Raw genomic sequence first — 27,919 nt, 5'->3', positions numbered from 1 at the left:
AATGACTTGCCTTACCTGTCCATGAAAACCCCTGCCATGAAACAGAGGGTGTATGAGTATTTACATAGAAAAAAGCCCAAAAATTCATCAGAGACTGGGTCTGGAAAAATATCTACAGAGGGTACTAATGTGCATCTTTCTATAGCAGAGATAAGCAGTTACTCAGGTATTGGAGACTACTTGCACTTATGTTGCTAACATATGCTTGTAGAATCAGGATCTAATTTCTCACAATTGCAATGTTCCAGAATCTCAGACTTCTACTCTGTAGGAACATGATTGTTTTGGGCAAGACTTCTCCTTGGGGTATTTGTCCTTAATTTATTGCTGCAGGGTTGAGTAATGTACCCATCACAGAACCATTCATGTTTTATTAAAATTAATTTCAAGGGGATGTTGTTTCTAGGAAGTATGTATAGGACTATTTAGATGCTTTGGCAGAACAATACCAGCAATAAGGAATAATAAAAATGTTTCCTTTTATCTCAAGACAAATGAATTCTAGCTTCAAAGCATACAAAGAAAAGGAAAGAAGCAACAGGAAACTCCTGCTGTTTTGTCCCAGTTCCTCTGGTTTCTCCTCTCTGTCTTATATTGTTTCTCCTGGAAGGAGTCCCCCTTGGCCAACACACACCTTTTGGATCTATTTGCACATCTGCGTTTCCAAAATCCCAAAGCTGTTTGTGAGACCTGGTTCTCCCTATGAAATTAGAAGATGGGTTTTTCTTTAATCTCATCTCTGATCTTCACAAGAATATTTCTTTTAAGGGACCAGTTTTCAGATCTTTGCTAGGGGTGGGGGACAGCAGAAAACAATTGCTTTGTCAAGGAAGATCATTTATTGTCTAAGAGACAATTTTAAGGTGAAGAGACGCCATCCGCTTTAAAGATGGCTCATTTGCTAAGTGATAATTACTGAAACTAACAATGGAAAGTAAGAAATGTTGATGGTTTCTTGGAATATTTCAGCGCCTTTAAAGTGAGGCTGATCCAGAAACTCCCATTTTAAAAGGAAGAAAGAAAAAGAGATGGGAGAGAGCAGTTCTATCACAAGAACTAGAAGAGATCAGACATTTTTGTTACACAGTTGGCACTGTTTCAGATGTACAGAATAAGACAATGTTCATACCTCAGCATGTACAAGTGCCCATCCCTACTATGGGCACTACCTATGCATCAGATGCAGTATCAAAATGGTCTACATAGAAGAATCACCTGTCAATGCTGACTTTTCTGAAAACAATTTTTAGTGTGTTCAAAAGCTTTTGTTATAAAGAGAACAAAACTGTTAGTTTTTTTATTGTGTCACAACACAGAGAAAAAGGAACAAAATTAAAGTACAAAATGACCCATCAAATTTGCTTGACAGGTACTAATTCACTTTGATCTATCCCTTGCCATATTTTCATTGGCAGGGAAACCATACATATTTATAAAAGTGGGAGCAGGCTGCTGTTGTTCTGTTTGTAATTTACAGCAACAAAGAATTCATTTAGATTACCATATTTGAAGTCCCAAGGTGACTCTGCCGTGGTTACAGGCCCCCTGCTATGCTGGATACCTAACATAATAAAGAACAAAGCAAAACAATGCTACACTGAGACCAGGGCTCCTGGGTAATCAATTCAGGTATTTACAGCTGAAACAATAGCTCTGTGCAAATCAGCATCATTACTACAATTTGCTGATAGAAACCCCAGGGAACTCAGGAAGTGTCTGCCTGCAAAGCAACTGATTAATCTGAGTTACTTATGTTTCATTAAAGCATTATTGTTTCCCATCATAATAAACAGTAAATGATTGTTTAAGAAAAGGGCATGGGAGGTGCAACCAAATGTTCAAGCTACACATCTCTTCTACCATTTTGGCCCTGTCATATTGGTCAGCACATGTATCTGTCAAGAAAAGGTCACCAGTTTCAATCCTGATATTGTGAAGCACCATTCACAGATTTGTGATTTTTTTTTTTTTAAAATGTTTGCTTCTAGTCTCACAGACTTTTGAAAAAAAATGCATAAATGGGCTCAGGCAGAGATAGTTCAATTGATCTATTGATGCTTATAGTTTTGGCACATATATATAGGGCTTGTTGTCTCATTTTGCTCTTCCTATTGAAAGAATAAGGCAAAATAAAAACAACGTCACTGGCATTGTCTCTCCTCCAGTGCTTTGTCTGATGAAGGCAAGTTTTCCCACCAGACCACATTCATACATGTTGGAAAAGACCCTAATCCTGCATATTCTATATTTCCTTAATGTTTTACTGATATAAAGAAAATGGCATTTAGGCACACTTCAGAATGTTCATTTTCAGAACTAGCACTTAATCTTTTAGAGAGGAGGAAGCAGGCTGACTTGCCTTGCCTGTCTGTGAAAACCCCTGTCATGAAATGGAGATGTCTGACCATTCACATCAAGTGTGAAACGCGCCTTACACTGATTTGCGAGCTGTTCATAGAAAATTGGAAGCAGAAATTAACTTCTTCATTGAAGGATGTTTTCAACGCTACCCAAAATATACACAACTTCATTTTAAGAATGTTTCTACCTATAGAAAAGTTATATGTGGCACTGTCAAAGTAATAATTGTTTAAATCTGCTTTTGCCTCAGCACATTGAATAGTCACTATCCAACTGTTGCTATGCCTTCTGCTGCTGAAACACCTATGCAAAAAGATAGGTGCACAGTGTCCAAAAATTTCTCCATGTCATGTTACCTACAAGTACACTGCCTTTTAAAGTAAGACACATATGTCAGTCACTAGTTTGTGACATAAATAATATCTGTGCTTCTTCTGCTACTGCTGTATTTTTCAAAAGCATATGTTCTACGTTATTTTGCTGATGATAAAAAGTATGAGACCAAAACAACAGGGAACACAGGACTGTGAGCATAACCTGAAATTCCTGTAATATAGCATTTGCAGTATGGATACATTCCCTCACACCAAGCAGTAATCTAAGGCAAAGAGAGAAAGTCTAGAAACATCACTGCAAATTAGGGAGTTGTGTCTTTTTCAAAATTGATGCCAGAACCAATTCATATGGATTTTTGGATCTGGGAAACCTCTGTATCTTGGATGGAACTGAAGAATACTGCAAAATGTATGGGGTGCCTCTTCACGACTGAGTAGTCAAGTTCCTTAGTGAAAAGCTGAAACATTTTTCCATATGCTGAGACTCTTACTGCTGTGTTTACAGGGTGCCCATATGCACATGCCCAACAACTTTGACGTCATACAGAGTAACACAAAAATGATCTTTCTCCAGACACTACCAGCAGCAGCAAAATTCTTTAGTCAGTGACACTGTCTCACTGCACTCATTGGGATCATAACACTTCACAGATTGATAATGACCAGAAGTGTGATTGTGCAGTTTCTGGGAGAACACATATCGGAAAAGTATTATGGAAAAGAGCAGTAAGAATAATGCATCCCAAACAATGATCTAAGCTAAAAATCAAAATAATTCGAAGGTGTTTGACTTCCAAATACAGGTGACAGTGGTAACATTTTGGGGGCCTGCTAGTATTCTTTGAGTCCAAATTTTGAATGGGGTTGGAAATTAAGTCTCATGGCTGCTGATTTCTAACTATATGTTAAGGGTGTAACCAAAAGAGAAGAAGAAAAATGTCTCCTATAGAACAGGTTGGAAATACATAAGTATTGCACTAGGATGTACAATAAGAAAAAAAAAAAGAAAATAGAAAAACAAAACAAAACATAGATGGGAACTTTGTCTCCCTGTCCATTCAGTTCTCTACTGTCTACTAAATTAAAAGCACTCACATTCAGCTCAGTCACTTGCAAAATTACAATGCTTAGGAAGTTTTTTGTATTTTGATTTTGTAACATTAAAACCGAAAAGGCTGAAAAAGAACTACTGAGATTGTTCCTTATAAATATAGGGGGAAAAGGGTTGTTCAGGCCATGGGAAAGGTTTATTTTTTGTTGTCTTACTAGTTTATGATTTGAATAGAGAGTCTGATATGGTCCCATGTGAGAGATTACCCAACCAAAGCAACTACACTTCTCCCAAAGCGATACAGATAACTCAGTTTTATCTGTCCCAATTCAACCTGCATTTTGTTACCTACTTTCACTTTCACTGTGCATAGTACTTTCACATGGAATTACAGAGAGAGGAAAGCTCCCAGCATTCACTGGTCATGCATAAACTATGCTATCTCTTTTAGTTGCACTTCTAATTTAAAATTGTCACAGAACTGAGTTTTCAGAATTGCTATCCAACACTTAGAAGTATCAACTATTTAGAGAAACAGATTCTTGCAGAAATTTGGAAGAAGTAAAGAAGAGAACTCAGTTCAACTCAAATATGACATGTGGTAACCCAACTTTTGTCAGTAAGTTAATTTTTCAAATGAATGGTCAGTCGCTGAAATCAATTTCAAATGAACACAGGGCAGAAGAAATCTGTCAAAGATGGAAAATAAAATGAAAAAAAAAAGACGTAATGAAGTATCAACAAGTGAGCAGAAGCCAGACTCTGCACAATCTCAAAGATAATTATTGAAGAAAAGTAAACTGTTTTGTGGATCTAACAAATGAAATACGAAATTTTTTTTTTTGTCAAAAGTTGTTACCTAGCAGTTGGTCAAAATCCAAATGCTACATGCAAAAGGAGATCCACATGGAAATCATTTTCATCAACTCAGGCTAAATACAGCGACAGGCAGTAAACAAATCACAACTGGGATTCAATTCTATATTAGAAGCGTTATACATTTAGTTACAAGCAATTCAATGTAAGTTGACATAAAAAGAAGAGAAACAAAAGAACAAAATAGAGAAACCAAGTCTAGGATGACAATAAACAAAAAGAAGTCAATCCAGCCCAGAGAAGTAGTGTAAATGAGAGACATAAAGGATAAAAAACAAGAGTTTTAAAAAAAGCATGTCTGTTGTTTTGGGACTGAGGATCATCAACTACAAAACATATCTTTCTGCAGGCAACTGATATTGGGAAACATTTAAATTACATATTGTTTTGATTTCCCTTCCCACCCTTGGACAAATATAGCCCATAAAACACAATGAAGTCCACTTTTTTCCCCAATATTTCATAAATTCAGAATAAAATACCATCATGTTCAGTGTCGGGCTTGACACTTGTTCCTTATAACAGTGCAACATGACAGTGTAACATTAAGTACTGAGCAGAAAGTAGATTAGAGTATTTCTTAAATACTGAGGTTTTAAAGAACATATTAAAAAAAGAGCATATACTAATTAAGGAACAATTAATTAAAATGGAGTACCAGCAATTTTAGTGTAAAAGATGAAAACAATCCCTCAAGGTAAAATCCACCAAAATGTATAATACAAACTTCAACAGGATATTCTACTAGTCCTATTCTCACAAGTCATTTAGTCTAGACAAAACCTCAGGGGCTTTCTTACACTGGAAAGGTAACCTTGATAAGCTTATCAATATTGTTTGTTTGTTTGTTAGTTGGGGTTTTTTCCCTTTTCTGAGCACCTGGTATATATGACATTATGGAAAGGTCAAGTTTGGTATATAAAAATGGCCCAAAGCAAGCACTGCAATTCTGTAATTGGCACCAACCTGGCTGTGATTCTGGTCACTAGAATGATTCGTCTGGGTAAAATGTAAAGAAGTACAAAAATGGTTGCAAGTGATCAATCTGTTTTTGTTCTGCTTTCTGGTGTATCTTGTCAACAACATCCTAGAGCTATGAGAATTTCAGTTTTATATTTGAATCAATTATTAGGCATTTAATTTAATAAGCCTTTACATTCCAAGATAAATATACCAGTGTTTGGATATTTGGTTAAAATATGCTTTGCGAATTATTTACTTCACTTCTTGAAAGGCAAAAGTATTTCCACAACCATGAAACAACCTTGATTGACAAAATATACATGTAGGTCACAAAGTAAGCAAAGCTTCAGCCAAAAAGCTCGGTTTTCAGAAGTTCCCATGAAATTATCTCTTTACCTAGAAGGCATCATTAAAAGAGATTTAGAATAATAGAATAAAATAAAATAAAAAAAAAGATTCTTCTGAAGGCAGGAGTTGAGAAGTTGTTGATAACTCACCCAGCACAGAAAATTCATGTCATTGCCATTTAAAATCATGACAATAAAGCTATACTCATAAAATGAGCACATAAAATATCTTACTCTATAAATCTTTCCAATTGCATTTTTTTAAAATCAAACAAAAAACCCTGAAGGTTGCCAATAAAATACAAATACACCAGAGCTCTGGGGTGCTTTAAAGAAAGGCAAAATTTCTTCTTTGATCTGCAAGTTAAGTCAGGACTTTCAGGGTAGAATGAGTTGGAGAGGTAAGTACTTGGCAAAGCCAGGGAGAATATACTTAAGCATAAGAACACATAAGCAACAAAGCATCAAGATTTTGATAACAGCAAAGCAGGTTAAGGAAAATATTACTTGAACCAAAACCACTATGAAGGTCTAAAATTTTCAGTGGAAAGAATATAACATCACTTTGAGAAAGAAAACACTATGGTTACCTAAGACAGACAACCGTTATTCTGCTATTTTTTTTCTTGGTAATAACCTTTAAACCACTCACTTTAGAAAGAGGAAAATGAACACTAGGGGGAATGATGTCTTTGGAAGCTTATATATAAAACCCGCATTTATAGATATGACTTATTCTTTGCAAATTGAGCAGATGATAAAACTGAAGGCCAAGGCTAGAACATATACTTATTTCTGGAGAGAAGAAACTACAGAGGTTTCATTTAAATTTAACATAAATATAAACCAGGCTTACTGAAGGGCAATGTCAGGTACCTCAGCCGCTGACAACAACTTTGTTTCTGCACTAGTTGTGTGAGAATGAATCCTGAGCAATCCTGGTGGTGATTGGAAGGAACCTCCACAGTATTCAAGCAGCACATGAGAGTAACTCTGGTCAGCTTCAAAAGACAACAGGATTTTGTCTGCCACCTCATATATTTGGTCTAATCCTAGAAAAGCGTTTATTTCAGTATAAATTGCACCACTCTATGCAGAAAACACTTGCCAATTTCCTGAAGCATGGGAAGGGGGAAAAATTAATGTTGTTCAAAAACATCTATGAGAATATCAACAATTATTTCAGATTGTAATCGCATTTTCAAAAGTGGCATTAACAGCCTAATAAAATACTTAGAAACTGCTGACATGCAGGTAATGCTGTAGTTTTAAAGTTCAAAGGTGATATAAAGCCTAAATGATTCCCAAATTAGGCTTTCTACTTCCCACGCTAAAATACAGTTATATAAATTTCTAGCTAAATTTCTATGCTGAGTTCACAGCAGACTAATTTCATACCCACGGCACAAGTATGGCAGCACATCTTAAAGATGTGCAGAGACAACAGATACTAATTTACACGAAACTAAATCATCACTTTAAACATCTCATCGGGATTAGCAATGCCTCCACAAAGCATGAGGTCACGTAACACAATTGCCCCTTCCACATTTTAAACTAACTAAATATGAATTATTTATTTTTTAAAAATCAATTTTTTTAGTTGCTCAACAAATCAAATAAGTTTATTAATTAGATACTGCCATTGTAACATCCTATTACCAGAGATAATGGATTTTGACTATTGATGTGTGTTCAAAATCAATTTCATAACCAAGTAACAAATTTCTTTTTCTTTAGGTTGCTCAAAAACCTAATGAACTGTCAATTATGTATAAAAACATAATTTAAAAAAAAGTCTTTCCACTTTAAAATCCTTTAAAATCTTTTGTCTTTAAAATCCTTTGTCTTGGAATGCACAAGGATGCTGTTCCTTATTGTTTTGGTTTATCTCCTTGTCTGAAGTTGTAAGCAGTTTTGTCCAAACAGCCACGTTTTATAAACAAATATTTTCTGAATACATACTGTTTAAAATTTATCAAAATACAGAACAGATCAATCGTTTTTTACAGGGAAAAAAAAAAAAAAGGGAAAAACTCAAAACAAAACAAAACAAAACAATCACCCCAAAAAATAAACAAACTCTTTGCACTAGGTCTCAGACTCAGAATCAAAATCCTACCCACAGTAGCAGCTAACATTGTAACCTGAATCTGATGTTTAATCCCTAGTCTCACGCTGCGGAAAGATCCTTTAAATCTTCTAAAGCCAGGGAGAAAAACACTTATTGGCAACCCGCTCCACTGATGCTTTGTTTGATTTAACAACTTTTGACCGGATATTAATTTTCTCCGTGAAGTAATTCTAATAGTGATAACTCTTATTTGAAAACCTACAATTTTTCTGGAGCCTGAACAGTTACCCAGCCTATTGTTGGCTGGGTAACAGCTCTTGACAGTTGCTTGCCTTTTCCAACAGCAATTTGCAAGCAGCAAGCCACTATAGGTAGCTGACTCAGTGCAGTCATGCCAATTTTATGCTAACCCCAATAGTTGGGCAAAACAGCAAGGTTGTATAAATTTAAAAAAAAAAAAAAAAAAAAAAGGCATAACGACTGCAATTAGACAAAGTTCTCTAGTTCCACTTACACCTACAAACCCTTCCAAAACCAAGAAGCTGTTCTGCACAGGGAAAATTATAGCGTACCAAGGACCTGCAGCTAACAAAAAATAGGCTTCCTCATTTAGTTGTGTGGCAAGTCAAACCTCGAAGAAGGCAAGCAAGCAAACCTTCCAATATTTCTTTCAGCACACGAGGGAAGCAGCTGCCATAATCAGACCCAAACCCCACACAGGTGCAGTAGTTCCAGACATTTGTGCTCTCCAGCACAGCTGAAATATTTTTTTTTTTTACTTGTAGTTGTCACCAATTTTTTTTCTCTGACAAGCACTGAACACTCAAATGAAAAAAAAATGTTAGCATAGGCCTGAATTTGCAAAGTCTTCATTTATTTACTTTACTTTGCACAGGCAGCTATTGCAGTGTCAGTTACACAAGCAGTCTTTCAGAAATCCAAGGCACAAAGTGGAGCTTCTCTCAATACTTACAGAATATTTAAACTTCAGGCAACTGAACCAAGACCAAGTTGTTACTACTCTGTTTCTGCTGTTAGTTTAATGACCATTTTTTGATAAAAACCATTGACTTCATGCTTACTGTACTAAAGGGCAGTGCTACCCCACACTAATAAAACTGAAATATACTGTCATGAAAATTGCAAAGAATTGAAATATCAAAGAAACATGATACTGTATGGAGACCAAGAGTTATTTTTTAAAAAAGAAAAACCACCAAAAAAACCCACCCCAACAATCCAACAAGGAAGGAAAGTACCAATCTTAGTTCCCAATAATTTTGTACTTTTAGCTTCTTAATTCCCACTAACGAAGTAATTCTTCAGTTGTCTCAGTTCCTGAAATTCATCCACCTGCAGATTGACAGTTACCCCCACAGAGATTTTGCAAGTAACTCCTTCTCTGATATTTATGTACTTTTGTTCCTGGCTCTCCAAATTTAGATATTCTGACTTTTGACAAGGCAAGCCACTAAAGAAGAAAAAAACTGTAAGGGGCAATTGAAAAAAAAAGCTGTGAATAAGTGTTTGTTCTTCTGTTGGTGTATTTCACCAGTACCTACACATTCAAAGTCAAGCATATATTTAAATAACATCCTATGCTAGAACTTGAGTACTCAAAGCTTTGCAGAATCAAAAAGCCAAAGCCAAGCTAAAATAAAATAAACAAAACTGAAATAAAGTGTTTAAAATAAAACTGAGTGATGAAAAAAACCCTGAAAATACATTTTACCTGTAGGGTGTTTTTCATTCATGCATATAGTAAAAAATAAGACAGACATCAGTAAATGCTAAGTAGAAACTTTCTTTTGAGATTGCCATTTTTATGGAATACTCTGCCCAAATGACCAAACCTACTACTTAACATTGGTACTTAAAACTGTGGGCAATACAATACTGCCCAATCTGCTTCATACTGAATTTTTAAAACATCTTCTTATAGTACAATTCAACTACCTGATTGCTTACTGCACATACAAAGCAATTAGAAAAGAATTTTCTTTTCAAATGAAAAAATGAAATAAAGATGCTTGCTGGTGTAAAAATGTCCTTATGGACATTTTTGACAGATCTTATGTAAAGCCTTCTTTTTCTTTTTCTTACCCTTTTCCTTTTCTCTTTTGATTAAATAAAATTAAAAATTTCTTTGCAGAATCTAGTAAACACAGCAGGGCCAAGGAGAGGGACAAGGGAAGAAAAGAATTCAAAGGACATTATCCTAGCTTCCTTAGGAGCTTAATACAATCTTATGAATCCTGTTGAAAAAGAAAATATAATATATTCATACATTTGGAAAAGAACAAACAAACTGAAAAAGGAAAGGAACATGAACAGAGTAACAGTATCTTATTTCTTGATCAGCAACTCAAAGTGGAAGGAATGCTCACTTTTCTGTAACACATATTGAAAGGCCAAGAATATTTCCCACTGTGCTAAGAAAAATAATAATTTTCATCAGAAATATTTTTAACATGTTTTAGTACTAGTGTTCATATTTTAACCCTTAGATAAATACCATCTGAATTGCAAATATGCATAATGCATTTTCTAGAAAACAGGAAGGTCTGAGACAGTATGATCAAAACCACAAATATCTCTCTGAAAATACGGGGTCATTACAAGGCATCAGGATAAACAGCCTAGTGAAGGATGAATCATATAAAATACATCTTTTTGTATGCATACAGATTAGCACAGATAACCAGAAAAGATGGCAAATGGCTGAGGAAAGAGCTCTCTCCAGTGATACTCATTCTCATGACTGCAGACATTTTCAGAACTGTCTATTCTCATAAAAATAAAAACAAAAACACCTCCCCCCCGAGTAATCAGTAATAGATCTGCTTCCTGTGACAAAAAACATTGTAAGTCCTACCTCACACTGATGGACTCATTAAAGATATTCCATGACTACTTCTTGGATGAGAGGATATCATTCAGAAAACATAAAAGGATTAGACTGGATGAGCCTAGGTCTCAATCTAGCAAAGCACAGACACCTGCATTTATAACCTATTGATTTTAATTACATTATTCAGATGCAATAAGCTACAAACACATTTAAATGCTTACTGAGATGAGGTCCCAATTCAGTTCTAAAAACTCAAACCACCATAGAGATCCTATCAACATAATAAGGACCACCCTATAGAAATATTTTATTTCCTGCCATTACAAGCAACACTAAAAAATTTATTAAATTAAAGACATCAGAGAAAAAGAAAATGAGTTCTCAGTAGATTCAGTTTCTGCTCTTTTTCCTGGGATAGGGAAATGCACTATAACCAGAGCACAATTTGCCAAGTGGGCACACTGCCCCAGTGGCACATGGAGGTATCATCTCTCATAGGTGCACAGCACTTCTAACACACTAACTGTACTTTCTCCACATTCTTTCTAGCTCCAGAAACACTGGAATAACTTAACTTTGATAGATAAAAACCCTAAGGAAAATGTCTCAGTTTTGAGTAATTGGGCTTTTTAATGAGGAACACAAAAGCAGGGATGGGGGCAGTGCTGTATTTTATACTTCCCGTATCTTAGTACTTTACAGGTGTCCAAGACCAGCTACTCTTCAGCCTTGCCTTCTGTTTTCATTTTAGCACTCACACAAAAACTCTTTTAACGCTCTCTGCTTGTGTAATGTTTTATTAAAATAATATGTTACATCCCTGTTTGTGTAATACAAATTAGACTTAAAAGACACAAAGGCTGGCACCAAGATTGAGAGATGCATGTAGAGTGCTTTAAATTGTATTTTGTTTTTAACTGCTTAGACTTTCAGAAGTGGTGTTTCATTAACTGAAACGTAATTCAAATACAAATGTAGAGAGTTAGAAAGTCAAAGGTACAATAATTTACAAGACTCTAATTAACAAATTAATTTCAAAACAAGGTTTTCACAGCTTGCCAATGTTGCTTAAATAAAAATAAATGCACTACTTTTTGCATGTAGCAAAAGGTGCATTTTCAAATAATACTTCTTATCATTGGAGAAAATGAGGTCTTAAAACCAAAGTAAGGTACTGTTGAAATAGTGATTCTTCTGATAATTGAGGCAACTGAATACAGCTATCTGGATGCTATTAATGTTTTAAATAAGTTTACTTGAATTCATACTCAAAAATGTTTTGGAAGGAGTACTGATATTTGAATATGATTGAATGAAAATTACATCTTTTTTTTTTGTTCTGGCTGGACAGATGAAAGCCCAAAAAAGAAAGCCTAAGTGAGACATTTCTCAGAGTTCCTCTGTGCTATGACTGAGAATTTGTTAGCCCAAAGACAGGATAATGTATTAGAAAACACTGATGCACCCATACAATAAAGCAGATAGGAGAACAAGTACTGTCAATAGATCACCCCTTTCTAACATTTACACTATCTAAGTACTTGAGAGGAATTTGAATATATATATTTCCATGCCTAAATAATATATAAGAAGGGAGTGAAATTTCCAGAAAAACTCTACAAGTCCACAGATGGCAAACTCCCACCAAATTTTGCACTGAAAATTAGGAGCATACACTACTCAAGGAGCACTAAGCAGGTACTTCAGTCTTCATCTATGTGCCCTCCAGGATTTCTAGATATACAATCCATATTTGGCTATTTTGTATGATACAATTCCATGTACTTTAACAGAATAAACCTATTCAGCTAATTATAGTTGCCTTGAATTTTTTTTACTATTTCTACATGTTACAGAAGTAAATGTTTGAATAACATTTCTCAATACCAAAAAAATAAAGAAACACAATCTTAATGCATATTTATCAAACTGCATGTAGTTTGCATAATAAAGTTACATGGCATAAGATTAACAATATTAAATTCACACTTATTATACATGTAATGTAGTATACTGAAATCTTCTCATTCAACTTTTCCCTTTTTAACAAGACAAGGAAAACAGCTAACACTAACAGTAATTCAGTTACAAGTCCTACCTCTTAGATCATTAATGCTTTCTTAATCTATATGCCTTCAATTCTGAATGGTTCACACTTCATGAAGTAATGCTCAATAAATGCTCCAAACACACTCCAGACGTGCAACAGATAGCACAGAGATCACAGGTCTAAAAAGTATACACCACTCCAGCTGCATACTATTTGGACATTGGTAAGGACTTTCATTCTAACTCACGCAAAACTATTGAATATTTTCAGTTCTCTCGGTACTTTTTGTGAATTGAAATTTAAAATAAAAGTGTGAGTCTTTCACCTAAGGAATCGCATATCCTAGAGAAGACAAGGGAAAGAATAAACCATTATCTAGTTCCCCCTCCACACCAGAAAATTATTATAGACCTGCATAAAAGATTAAATATCTCTTAGAGGAAACTAACATATCCTTCAATGACATTTAATTCTTCAAAGGTTAAAACCATTAGCAATACTTTGAGAGGTTCAGGTTTATTGTGAGTGGGTCATAGACACAGCGAGGATCTTGTATTGCTGAAGTGTCGGGGGAATTTTGTCAATGACCCTGATGGGAACAATAATACATTGCCAGTGTTAGGGTTACTACGTCTTTCTGTCTTCTGCGATCCATTTAATATTGTGGTGATCTATCCAACTAAGTTTTAGGAAGTTTATAATGTTTTGCAAGGTTCCAAAGAAACCCTGAAAAATCTCACCTGAATTTTGACCTTGCAACCCGAGGTCAATAGTGAAAAAAAAAAAACAACAAACTGTCTATATATCCAGGATAATCCATTCTAGTTTTAGAGGGGTTTTTACCCCAAAAAAAAAAAAATAAAAAATCGGGGCTAATACCAACATTTAGAAAATATGAAAAATTCTGCATCTGATAATTTGATTTTAGGAATCCGCAGTTTCCATTAAAAGAAAATCATCACAGAGATAGAAATTTTCTGATTTTATTAACAGATGCCTTAGCAATAAATAAAGAGCTCTAACACAACCGCTCTCTATAAGTATTTTTTGATTGCCAATAACAACAATAATTTTTTGGTTGCCAGTGACACCAATAATGACAACCAATTTACTTGCCTGCTTAAAAAGAATCAAAATAACAAAATAATAATTTAAATTAAACTTTGTAAGGAAGATTATAAAATATAACAAAAATTTAAGTGTTATGAAGGACATGTTATTGAATTCAAAAACCCAGGTTCTCTGGGTTTTTTTTAACATAGGCACTCCTGTAAATTGAAGATACTCTGGTTTTAACACAGCCATAATGGAACACCTAAATTCAGAAACAATAAATGAATTGTTATGCCTCTGACCAAGGAACTTCTTGAGGCCTTTTCAGAGGACAGTAGCAGAAGGTCTCATATTTTGTTGCTTATCTAGGCTAGTCTGAACATCTCATACTGGGAGGAAGCTTAATCAAGTGCTTCCTAACTTATGTAGAGGCAGCACATTGACTGGGAGAAAATTCCTGTGCCTGTAACACCAAGCAGGCATACTGCAGTCTTGATTTTTTTCTTATTTTCACCTGAGAAAAAAGGCAGACTTTTGCAGTGTTCTAATTTTTGTCAAAAGCTATATAAATGATGCCCAGAATATTTCCTAAGATACTTTTGTCAGATGCAACATCTAAAAGTTATTGCATTAAAATGTGCCAAGTTGAATGTAGAATGGTTTTCTCCTTTAAGAGTTCTGCATTCAAAGCCCTCCTCATGCTTTTCACAAGAACCACTTTATTTTCAAGTTTAGGTAATCATAACTCTCCTTAACTTTTCATCTTACTGTGCCAAAGTTAATGAAATGTAAAAACAATAAAACAACCCAAAACTTCTGAGTAGCTAAAGAAGACACTAAGCATACCAGATATATAGAGTAATTTGTCTTTAAAACATAAAAGAGAGGTTGTAATAAGATATTTCATAAAATCTGTAGCACAAAAATTAAATAAAGAGAAAAGTACTACGGATTGCCACAAGCCAGAATCACCTAATAGCATTAAAAGAGAAAGGAATGACCATTAGATACTCTAAGTACCCCTCAAGGGCCTGTATATGCTTCACTTGCTTTATGTGAAGCCTTGCATCCCTTAGAGTAAAATCTTGTTAATCAGTTTTCAAGGTCACAGCTGAATGCAAGAGAGACAGGTCGTGCATTTGTAGAAGGTACTTATTTCTGGAAAAATCATAGTTCTATTTATGTGAAAATGATCTGCAGTTATGCAGTACATAAGTCCTAACCTGCAAACACTTATCCCCATTGGCATCATAAAAAAATATCCAGACCTACAAAAGTATTTGAAGAATCAGAGTCTAAAGGGTCGAGGTGAGAGAAAGCGCACCCACTACAGAGTAATGTATCATTCCCATTTCATTCTACAGGATAGGCAGGATGGGATGAAGAATGGTAGTAGATTTGGCTTTCTTCTCTTCTTTCTTCCTTATGTCACCCACTGCATCTTCCTCTGTCCTTTTAAGGAGGAGGTGGGAGAAAGAAGAGAGAGTGGTGAAGAGGGCACAGCAGGGACCACACTGGCAACAAGCAGAGTGACTGAGGCATAAGGAGGTAATCAGTTCTTAAAGAGAAGAGTTCAACAGCCTTGGCATTCATACCTGTAGGACCTGGTAAGGACCAGTTTATATAGCTGCATTAGCGTGGCTATTCTTTGCTAGACACAGAGCCCACGAATACTAACAAGAATATTTACTTGAAACTTTCTCTACTCACAGGGACCACTACAATTGTCTTTCCGAGATGGTGAAGAAATTAAAGCTTTCATGCAAAGTCAGTTTCATTTACTACCTACTGCAGTATTTTGATTCCTGTTTAAAAGGTATTTTTTTAATTACAATTACTTTAGCAGACAAATGCACAAAAATATACCCTCACAAAACAATAACAACTATTTTTGGCTGAAATTATAGACATATTTCAAGGACAAGATAGAAAGAGAACTATTTCTTGAAACTCAATGATGGAAGTCTTTAAAATACTTTTTCTCTATTCTTATTTCAGTATTTTACTTTAAACACAATACTACATTACAAATGCTTGAACTGAATAAATGATTTTTTGAAGCTGCTTTATTTTTATATAACCAGACTGAACCATATTGCAGCTTCACTCTCACCTCATGCTTCCTGATCAGGACATGGTCTGACACCTTTTGAGGCATATATAGTAAAAGTGAATAAATAAAACTTATTTTGTCAGAAAATCCAATAAACACCAGCAAGTTTAGATATTCCATAGGGAGCAAAGGCATAGTCTTGCTCCTGAGTATAGTTCAAGATGGACATCAGCATTGTCAATCCCTTTGCAAGGACAGGTTGGCCAGATTCAGAGAGATGACATCTCTGAGTGTAGTCGGTTTTGCTGTACTGTGTACCTCAGTAGGTTGGTCCTGGGTTTCTTGGCAACTGTTTGGATGACACTGCTTTTAGGGGTCACAGAGAATGTATCTTCTGGGAAGTGGTTTGACTTTTCTCTTTGTTGCTTTAAACAAAACAAAGAGGAATTTGTAAAATGCAAATGGCATTTGCATGCCAGAAGAGCACTGTTTGGTTCCTGCTTTACCAGAAATATCAGCAGATTTGTCTCCTGTGCAAAGTGGAATAAGAACTGTGTAGTTGGGAGTGTGGTGGGGGGAGAGGGGGCAGCAAGGGAGGGTGGTGGAGTGGGTATGTTTATAAATATAATGCACTTCAAATAACTAAGGATTGCTTATAGAGAAGAAAGGAAGACAAAGAAAGAAGTGAATACATACAAGTAAGAATGTATATCTATATACACACATATGAATTATATAAATTTATATGAAAAATTATTCAAAGTCCCGTTTCACTTAAAAAAACATATAGGAGTACACACCCTTAGAGTGAGACAAAACTGACTCAGAGAAGGCTGTGCATTCTTTGCACAAAGAAGGAGCACTTATACTAACTCATGTATTCAGCAGAGTAGGAAACATTTTTCTCTTATCTTGCTATCTAGCAACCCACATTTTCCCTACTACTTTAATCACTATTCACTAATACTGAACCCTTCCAACAGCATGTTCAACCACAGTCACAGTCGATCTTCAGAGATCAACTGTAAGATTTATTTTCTCTGCAAGAGAAAGTTGTATCAGTGAAATTGGAGGAATATAAAAAAAAATCAAACACTTTTGATGGACAAATATGCTTGTTTTCATTCTGCTTACTGCATTTCAGAGTGTAGTAATAAGGAATTACTCAAACATAAAACATAACTATAACATAAACATAACTCAAACTAACATGTCAAGTGAAAATATAAGTCTTAGCATAGGAGTTTGTACCAATACAAAAATGTGCTTTTATTGGTCTCATTTTTCTTGTAGCATTCTTACATTGACATGCCAGTGTAATATCACTACCATTTACAAACTTGTACTGGGAAAATTATCATTCCCTTAATCAAGTGCATTTTCATCAGTTTTAAAACGTCTGCATCTACCTCCCTCAACATGTCACATTGACTGAACTTAAAAAATTTCGATTGATTTTGATTATGATTTATTTCTTGTCATTTTCAAACCACACTGCAAATCAGCATCTTTTTGCACCAAGTTCATAACTGCTGTTTATAAACAATTTAACTTGACTTTGTCTATGTTTCAAGTTCCACCATGGGACTTTATTTTCTATGCTCCTGCCTGACCCTGACCTGGATTTTCCCTCTATAAAGAAAATTTAGTTGTGCTGATAATTTAGTTGATAAACAACTTAGTCCATCAAAGCAATTTACTCTAAAATTTTTTACTATCATTTATCATTATACAACCACAATACTATTATTACAATTATTTAGTATTTCATCCAAAAAAAAATTAGAACCCTACTGGTTTTTCTTAAAGAACAAAATAAAGAAGAGACTGGCTGGCTTCAGAAACTCTCCCAACTTCAGAGTCAACCTTTAACAACATCTGAAAAATGAGGGAGAGGAGGGAACTATGAATGATCATGGGTTGTTTAAAAAAAAAAAAAAGTAATTTTAATTATTAAATTCCAATAAAGTTCCATCAGGACTATAATACATGGAGAGCTTTGCATGTTCGATGGTTTATAACTAAATAGAAAATGTGTGAAATGCTTTCCTTATACTGATGTTAATCAGTAGAGTGCTATGACAGTTTATTCTACATCATGGTTTAAAGAGGAAAAAAGCAGTAACTCTCCCTGTTTATTAAATGTATACAAGTGAACATATTTCTCAAACATAGTCCTCAATCCCTCCCTGTTTTCCAAGGTAAAATCTGTACCCAGATACCCCTGAACGTGGTATACATCACAAATATGATTCTATGATTTGAGAGCAGTATGTTGTCCCAGACATCAATTGAAAGCAATGAGCAAACACTTGCCATTGTAGCTCATACACGTTATTTTCCTAAAATGTTTATTTGAATTAGGCATTTCTGAAATCTCGTAACAACTCCTACAGAGCTATTTCACTGAGGAATTCAATGACTCTTAAAGACGTTACCTAGGACAACTGTCACTGTTCCATATTAGATCATTAAGTGACTCTATGAAGTGTCAAGCAACATTTAATAAAGTTCCCTGCATATTATGTATGACAGGTTCTCTGTCTGCTGAACAGTTCTTCATGTGTTTGATTTCAGAAATTACATCCTGGTACATTTGCCCAATTTGCCCTCTTTTCAATTTTTGCTAAGTTTCTGCAAATAAAATTATTCTGTTTTGTGTATATTTAGGTTTTTGATGCCAGGCAGTTTTATTCTTTCTGGGATATTTTCACTTTTGTTTCTCTATGCTGTAAATGCCAACTACATCTTCCATAAGCACTTACTCCCCTCTTCCCTGCTTCCCAGTTTTTTGCTAAATTACAATGATCAGAGTTTAACAATACTGCTATAGCAGATGTCAATGATCTCACTATGATTTTATGACTCAAAAATAGCCTAGAAAATATAAACCATAATGGAAAGCAAATGCTCATATTACTTTTCTCTCTATAGTGCTTTATACATATAAATAGAAAGAGTATTTATTTTTCTGTGTATCTAAAGCTACAGTTAAATTCATTCTATGAGATTTTATCCAAGACATAGCATCCTAAAAGAATTATTCAATTCAATGTAAATTCTAACAAATTACTCTATGATTTTCTGTCAGACACAGATTTAATGGCTTTATTTCTTCCATGTTAAACAATTGTCTTACAAAGTCTTCCAAAAATTAGGTTTTAATGGACTTAATGTTCACCATTTTTCAATGGCCTTCATAGGAGTGCTTAGCAATTTACTTCTCTTTATTTAACTTCTGCTTCAATAACAGTCTACACTCTGTATATACTTTTCAATTTATTGAGTTGTCTGTATCTTCTCAGTCTCTTTTGTCCTAATGGAATACATTTCTTTCCTAAACATCAAGTGATAAAATGATAAAAAAATTAAAAATTATTTTCTCAAAACTAAACTCAATTAAATAGATCCTTATTAGTAGCAACTAAATTAGTTTCTGTTCTACACATACTCTTTCTCTCTGTGACACTGAAAATAAAAAATGAAAAAAAAGGAGATTTGGATAAAACTGAAACTGGGAAAATTAAATGGAGGAGATGTACTCTGTCATATGAAGTTAGAAATGCCCATTACATAAGTCAATTCATAACAGAAATAAAATTCAGCTGTGATTGTTTCCAACACTCATAGCAGTGGTTGTTTCAAAAACATTTATATGTATCAAAACTCATATATACCTATATGTACAAACATATATATTACTGTAAAAATCAGCAATGAGTCAAGACACTCCATCCCATGACTCCTTCATACCTGTGATAAGTTCTTTCAGTTCAGCAGAAAAATGAATTTTCTGCTTTTACTACTTCTGCTGATGTTCAGTTAAGCAGGATAGAGTAGTTTTACCCCCCAAGTAGCAGAAGAGTAGCTGTGAAGGAAGGGGTCAGGGTTGGAAAAGCTGGAAATGTCACGTCAGGCAGATGTGTTACATTGCAAATCTGCCTTGATACGGCAGAAATCGTACATAACTGTGCGTAAAATGGTAAGCAGAGCACATTCTTCACAAAATCAGCTTCTTAGAGAAATAAATTAATATATATAAGTTTAAAAGACATGTTACTTTTTTTCCTACATGCTAGCAATCCATATGTGTACATACATAATTGTGCGTATATACACAACTAAAATGTCATGCTGTATCTGAACTATATTTGAAAAGAATTTTCACACAAAAAAGAAAAGTTACTTATCTATATTTAAATTTGTTTCCAAAGAATGTTTGTCTCCCATCTTCCATCAATGATTCATTAATGACACATTGAATATTAGTAACTAAATGTCAATTCATTAAAAACATTAAAGCAGTGACATTTTTTTTAAAAGGGCAGACTTCTCATTGTTGCACTTGATTTTGTAAAATTTTCTTCATCTGTCACATAATCACATTCAATTCCTTATTGTTGCCAATTTTTAAAATATGATAAAAGAAAGTCAGAGACAATAGAGGCAATGGTACAACAGCTCTCAGATTACTGAAGGGCAAGATTAGCCAAACTGCCAGCTCATAGCAGAGAGCAACAGCTGATGTTCGTCCATAAAACCTTCCCATAATACTTCAGTTGAGACCTCAAAGAAACATATCTTTGCAATTTGTTCACCTTGTTCGTTCAGATCTCAGGTCTCTGCTGAGATGATGAGGTTTGCTAATTAGTATCACCCGTGATGGTGTGTCTTTGAAATATAGATATCTCTCCAAAGACAACTGGATTGTGACCTCCAATAACATTTCTCATAGGTCACTACACTGCTATCAGAAGGTGATAATATTCAGCTATTACCAACCTTGCCTGAAGCAAAACTAACCAGAGATGAAAATTCTTTGTCTTCTGTGTTAAGGAATTAATTTTAAAAAGAAAGAAAAGAAAGTCCCAGACACTTGAACCCGCAGATGTCTATGAGAGAAAAGGCATTCTGTGGGCTTGCAAATTTCAAAAACATCTCTTTGAATAACATTTTACAAACATTTGCTACTCTGCTTTTCTTAGACATTGGAAATGAATTCTAACTTTAACATTTAAACTTACAGTACTTGCACAAAAAATTAGAATCATTACCTATCATTTTTCATTGTTTGCTTATATGCAAGTAGTCAGACTTCCTCAGAATATTTTGCAAGTTAGAAAATGAAATCTTGGATGGGGTACACTTGGATACCTGATATACTAAAACTACTTAATCATCCAAATCCACTAAAACTTTTAAGTCTTTGTGTCTTGCAACATGCATAAAATATATAAGCAAAGAAATCTGCAAAAACAGTTCACTGCATTAATCATGCCATGGATAAGAATGGCAAAAAAGATACAACATCTAATATAGAGCCTATTGACAATATTCTGCAATCTGCAGGCTTCAGGTGACACATCAAATGAAAAATGCAATTGATGACATGTATCCCATAGGAATCTGGAGATGTACATTATTGAAATAAATTCAAATTGGAAATAAAATTCACTTGTGAGTACCATAAAAATTCTCAGCCATGCCTGTTTCAAACACACATAAACATACCACAATCCATATATATTTATTATTCATAAACAAAAGGGTAAGTGTAAAAAAAAAAAAAAAAAATCACAGATAGTCAACACATTCCCTTCAATTTGTCCTTTTTTTTTCAGCTGTACACCAACACAAATGCCAAGCAAAGGATTAATGTAAAAAAACCACCATCATAATGAAGAAAAACTTTTGTTCTCCCAGCTGGAGGAAAAAGAAGTACATGCTTTATGCTCAGCAAAGGAAATGAATGAGGTTGCATAAAGTCCTCCTCACCTGTCCCCCACCAGCAAAGGACGTGTACAATATGACAGCACAATAGTGTTGCCAATCTATTCTTTTCTTTGCAGATCTCTAGAAGCTGGAAAATGTCTCACTGAGATGCAGTTGCAGTGCAGATCTTAATAGATTCAGAGGTAAAACTGTAAGAATTGCACTAATGTCCTGTCATTGCCAAAAGGGGCTGCTGCATACTAGTGATTACCATTCAATAAAAAGGTTAAGGCAACTGAATTTCATGCATGAGGCACATCTTCCAGAAGCCTGTGGTACAAGTCTTTGAGTCTAAAGTCCACAGGGTGCACCACCAAAGAATAAAATAGCAACAGAAGTGCCAACAAAATGTTTTCTCTAGGCTAACTTACTGGGGAAAAGAAAAAAGCTCAAAACCAATTAGTAACTGTTCTTAGTTTTATATTTTATTAATTTCTTACTCTAAATAAGTGATTCTTAAGAAATCTCACTAATTTCAGGAACTTTAGGAGAGAAAAGAGTAGACATTGTCCCTGATGGTCACAGTACTTAGACAAAGTAGATTTACTTCTTAGCATTATCTTTTCCCACTCATCTTTGAACAGCTCAAGATATATAAAGACAACAGAATGAAGCAGGCAGACATTTGGAGCCCAGACAGCATTATCAACACAGTTCACAGAGAGGGAAAACATACTTTAAATAGATAAGCTAAACAAAGATTCAATAACTTCCTTGGACTATAATGGCCCAAGACGTAAACTTAGAATCTTTTACCCCCAAAGCAAAGAGAAATAGCAATTTTAAGTCTACAACAAGGTGCTATTTACTCTTCTGAAAAATATCACATTGACAACATCATTTAATGGACATGGTCTGCATTTTCATCTCAGAAAACAGAAGGTCTCTTCAAATAATAGCAAAATTGACCTGAATCAAATTTGTAATACAGTTTCTTCACATCAAAAACATTAACAGTTCTGAAACAAATCCTTATCAGAAGCTGAATTTTGGAAATTGTCTCTTGAGCTGTAGCACTGAATTCAAATAATGAACTAAAGATTCTGGAACTATTTGTGTTGTAAAGGTTTTGAATACCATTGCAGATCTGCTACCTCATTGTTGTGGGTTTGCTCTGGGCAAACCCATGACACTCATATACTTTTTGACATAGTCACTGCTATATTCCTTCTCTGATATTCTTTCTCCCTTTTTATTTTTGAATCCAGACTATCTTAATATCATATATATTTTACAGGAAGAAAGAAAGGTAAGACAAATTATTTCAGATGTCTCTAAACAATATTTTAGACTACAACTGAAGAAATACTTTACTTCAGAGCAACATACAACATTAATGCACAATATGGGACAACATGTCGTGGTTAATAAGGAACATGGCACATCTATATCAACAGTAATGTCATAAAGATCAAAACCCAAAATATGAAATGACAAAAATCCTAATCCCCACCCATAATAAACTTGAGGAGCTGGTCTTCTTTTGGCCTATTAAATTCACAGGTAAAAACCACAACTGAAAATCATTCATATATGTATTTATTGAGAAGAAAATTATTCTATTCCTTTCCCAATTTGGGAACACTACCCCATAAAAATAAAACTCATCAGTCTCAGTCCTGACTCTACAATAAAGCAAATGAGCAAGACAAAGTGATAAGAGGATGACGCAAACCACTACTGCAGAGAAAAATTTTCCAAGTTGTACTTTTTCTTCAGAAAAAACATAGACTGAAAAAAACCATGATTGATTAAGAGATCATAAGTAGCTTAGAAGGCCGAAAGTAATCCCATCAAAACCAGATTAACACGCTGTTATGTTAATGACATGCAGTCATTAATTTTTTATTATCTGAAGGAGAAGAGAGGTGCCCACCGAATTTCCAACAGGACTTCACTTCTTTTCCCTCCAAGTACTGACCTTATCCATTACTCTCCTGCCCATGGAGTCTAATATGATCACAGTCTAAATTGATTTGGCTGAAAAGAATTATGACAAAGACCTTACACTGCAGTTACCCTTGAAGAACAGCTAGCATATGCACTTCTAACTATCACCACTAGCAATATGAACCTCTCATTTCCAACTCCAGTATTAAGAAGTCCAAATAACAGAGCAACATATTACAAGACTCCATTATTGAAACAGAGCAAAACATTCCTTTTTTCAAGACTATGAAGAAGGGATTTATTTGACTAAAATATATTTGATAACAGAGGAAATACTTCTCCTTCCAGAGAGTTCTTTCTACCCATTAAGTGACAGCAAGTCCTATGCATCTTTTACACTTATCTGTATCTGCTGAAAGCTAAAAATAATGGTGCCTTTAGGAATTGTACCCTACTGAGGTTGTGAAAGATGGCGTGAGGCATTTCTGCTCTGCACATTTTATTTTTACACTGCTTAAAACTGCTGTTATTCCTGAGCGTGATTTATGGGTACCCTGGGGTACTCCTAACCCCTTTTGATGTTATTTCTACTGGAAACAGTTGACAAAAGCAGATCTCCCCTTGAGGATTGAACAGTTTTAGTATTTGTTTCAACTTTCAGCCATTTGCTCAACCTATTAAAGCTTCTTCAAAGCCATAGAATAGCAACCCATCACCTTGAATGCTACAGAAAAAAAAATAAATGCATAAAGGTTGCCAATTCAGATTAACTCTGCTGTAGAAAAACAGAATACATTGGAAGGCATCACACTACGTGGAAAACTGTCTATGGATTTAGGATAGCCCTACAAGGGTATTTGGCTCTGAAGTATTTCACTCTGGTGGTCAGAGCTGCATGAATATATTCATAGAAAATATAAACCTAAGGCAATAAAAGTGTGCCTAATGTAAACTTGAGAACAAAAACTGGCAGTAGACTATAACATTACTTCCACTTTGTATTTTTCTATATAACAGAGTATGCTGCTGCTTTAAATTAGATTTTTATGAGGATTGCTAAAACCATACAAATGCTATGCCAAGTATCTTGAAGCTTAATTGCTCTGCCTGTGGTGGACTAACTGTCCATGATAAATGGATGGAACCAACTAGAGATACAGTGTACAAAAATATTTCAGAAATATGTAAACAGTACCTGGTTGCCATCTTTTCCTGTTTTATTTTTTTTCTTCAGAATAAAAAGGTAGAAAAATGTATTTTGAAGAACAGACACAAATTTTTCATTTTACTATAGTGAAGCTAATATAAAGTAACAGCTAATGTAGCGAATACAGTTAATCCTCTTTTCCACCTGAATGCTACAGAATGATGAAGGTTTCACAAAGTACTACAAACTGCAGAGTGCCCTGGATGCTACTTTTCAACTGCATAAGAGTGTTAGAAAGTAATTGCTAGTACAATCATCTAAGATTATGAGTATTTGTGTAACGTCTTGGAGTTATATATAAATATTACAAGAATCCTAGGTTGGAGAAAAGAATTAGAAACTCAAAAAACTGAGCAGAGATTTCATAAGTAGCCCAAAGATTTTACAATACTTATGCAGCACTGATAAATGATTTCATTGTCCAATCTCTCACTCTTTGCAATGGTCAAAGGCTTACATTTGATCCTCTTTGCAACTGGCAAAAGTTAAAATCAGAAACTAAAATAATTTCTTAGTATTTGAGTCTGCACACTTGCTGCAAAATGCTGAGGTACCAATTTGACAGAGACTGACATTTGGCCTTTATTTAACCTGTTCTTGGATCCAGTTCTGTAAATACACCACAGAGGATGCTGCCAAAATCAGCTGCTCTTTCCAGAAGACACACCATATGAATCAGTACAGTTTGAGTGTCCCTTCAGACAACTACCATTTTGCAATTCCTTTTGGTATACATTTTTATGCAAAAAACCTCCTAATCAGTAGATAAATGTGTTTCAGGTAATTCTTCACTACAATGGTAGCTGTCTTTTTCGGGCAATTGGTTTTTAGTCCACGCATTTGCAAGTAATGGGTATTCTTGAAAGTATGAGCCCAAATACCATACGCAAAGATGGATTACAGTATTTAAAACTGCAATAAACAGAAACATGAGAACAGATGCATTTTACTTTGATTTATAGAACAAACACCAAGAAGTTAATTTCTGCAGGAACAGTCTGTCCCACTCCAAAATCAAGCATTCTTTCATTGGTTTTTGAGTACGTATTAGCAGAAAATATCTACACAGTTTTGCCACTACCTCGAGCACTCGAGGTTTTTAGTTAGACTTAAGTAGTCAGATTTTTTAAGTGCAACAGAACTAAGTACAAAAGTGTGAACCGTAATTGTGCCAGCAAAACAAAGAACACTTCTGAAAATATGGCCCACTTTTCACCATGCTACCAGGGGAAAAAAGAAATCTATAAAAAGGAAAACAGAGGATAAAAGGCTCTTTGGAAGTGATAAGTACTGTGAAGCACTGAGACTGTGCATCTTTTGACACTTTTTGTTGTACTTACCTAATATCAGTGCATGTTATACATGTGATACAGCGACTGTTTGTTGTAATGAGGTTCAAAGCCACAGATGTTTCACTGTCAGTGGTTGGGTGTGCTCCACATTTAAAGTAAAACTCCTGAAATATTGAAGGAGAGATAAAGAGAAGATTATGTACCTGCTGCTCACGTCCTTCCTTTATCTTTGGCTAACTGACATTTGAGAGAACAGACAAATCACCACTTCCAACAGCAAAGGAGGACAATCATTAGGAAAGGTTTACAAGGGATCCCTTGCAAAAATACCAGTATAGGTGTGTATTTTGTTCAGTGACTTTCCTAGTAAAGAAGATATCTACTTGTGTACTAAATTCATACCAGTGTGACACATTCTGTGACTTTCTGGATTTACATAAAAAATTTGCATTATTTAGACTTCATCTAAATATAGTCATCAAAAGCAAAATACTCTCATTGTAAACATGCATTAATATTTCCACTTTTTTAATTACAGATATTAACATTTTCTGAATTCTACAACACAGAATTTTAGTTTTAAATTAGTAAAGTCTGGCCTTGCTTTTGTGATGTTGGTAATCTTTAAGATACAATTTTACCATCACATAAAAGCAAGTTCTAGCTTTCTTGGAACCCATATTACGTATATATGGTGTTTGAATTAAGTTGCTTTAGTCCATACTGCTCTACATAGCCTCTTTACATAGCCTTCATTAGCATCACACTTGTCACACAACTGTGTGTTTTGTTCTCTTTTCCCTTGCACCCCAGGGAAAGCCATAGGAATCACACCATTCTTTGATAAGGAGTTGTTATAAGAGATTGCCCTAAATGTCCAAATCACTCTATATGTAAATAAAAGCTGTCTGAAGACATGTGCTTTCCAATAGGAGCCACAGATTACAGTTTGTAGTTTCTTTGTTGAAACAAGACCTATTTTCCAGTATCGAATTGTGGAAGTTTGTAATGAAAACATAAATATTGCTATAAATGAAGTGTGAATTGGAAGGTAAGGGTATAAAAGCATTGGAAGAAAGGACAAGAAGGCATAAAAGAATGACAAGTGTTGATGGTATAAAGATATTAAGAAAAAACAGATGACTCTCAAGACACCCAGACTTGGGAGAAATCCTAAGAAAAAATAGGAAAAAGAAAAAACTGCAACAAGAGAAGAAGATACAGGCAGCGAATAAATCAGCAGCATTTCCTAGTGACTCACATAGATGGGACAAGATGAAAGAAAAAAATTACACTTAGTGTCAACTTCTTTAGGGTGAAAAAGTCACATCTAAACCCCAGCATTAAGAACAATCCAAAAGCCATGAAAAAGACTTGCTTGGTGTGTGCTAATGTCACTCCAAGTTCCTAGCTAGAGTATCCGGACACATATTGTAACCCTTGTCAATATATGAATAAAAGAGAATATGTGGATGAGTGAGGATGAACAAAATCAGTTTTGTTTAATACAAAATCACTTTTCTCTCTATACAGCTTTGCATTGAAACTTATTACAATACTTTACTAAAGTTAGTCCAGACAGGCGCTGTTACTTTTTTAATGCCTACAGCCTTGCGGTAGGGAGTTTTTCATCTGCAAAACAGTTGTCAATTACTGGGTTTGTTTCTTCAGTTGCAATCATTTAGACATGTTCTGTGTTTCTACATGTGACAAATACAGTACTATGCAGTACTGTACCACTCTA

At 34.7% G+C, this 27,919-nt stretch overlaps 1 protein-coding gene across 1 annotated transcript in view; it reads right to left on the bottom strand.

Annotated features, from left to right (window-relative positions):
• Window positions 1–27,919, bottom strand: part of PRKN (parkin RBR E3 ubiquitin protein ligase) — a 705,198-nt gene that overhangs the window by 323,277 nt on the left and 354,002 nt on the right. The window contains exon 6 of the mRNA XM_050316170.1: window positions 26,224–26,339. Within this exon, the coding sequence (XP_050172127.1) occupies window positions 26,224–26,339 (116 nt within the window). The remainder of the gene's footprint in view (window positions 1–26,223; window positions 26,340–27,919) is intronic.

This window comes from Myiozetetes cayanensis, unplaced genomic scaffold (genome assembly GCF_022539395.1).
Source record: "Myiozetetes cayanensis isolate MyiCay16 unplaced genomic scaffold, myiCay2020 scf2-11, whole genome shotgun sequence".
Lineage (NCBI taxonomy): Eukaryota > Metazoa > Chordata > Aves > Passeriformes > Tyrannidae > Myiozetetes > Myiozetetes cayanensis.
Note: the sequence above shows the minus strand (reverse complement) of the source record. Positions and strands in the feature narration are given on the sequence as shown.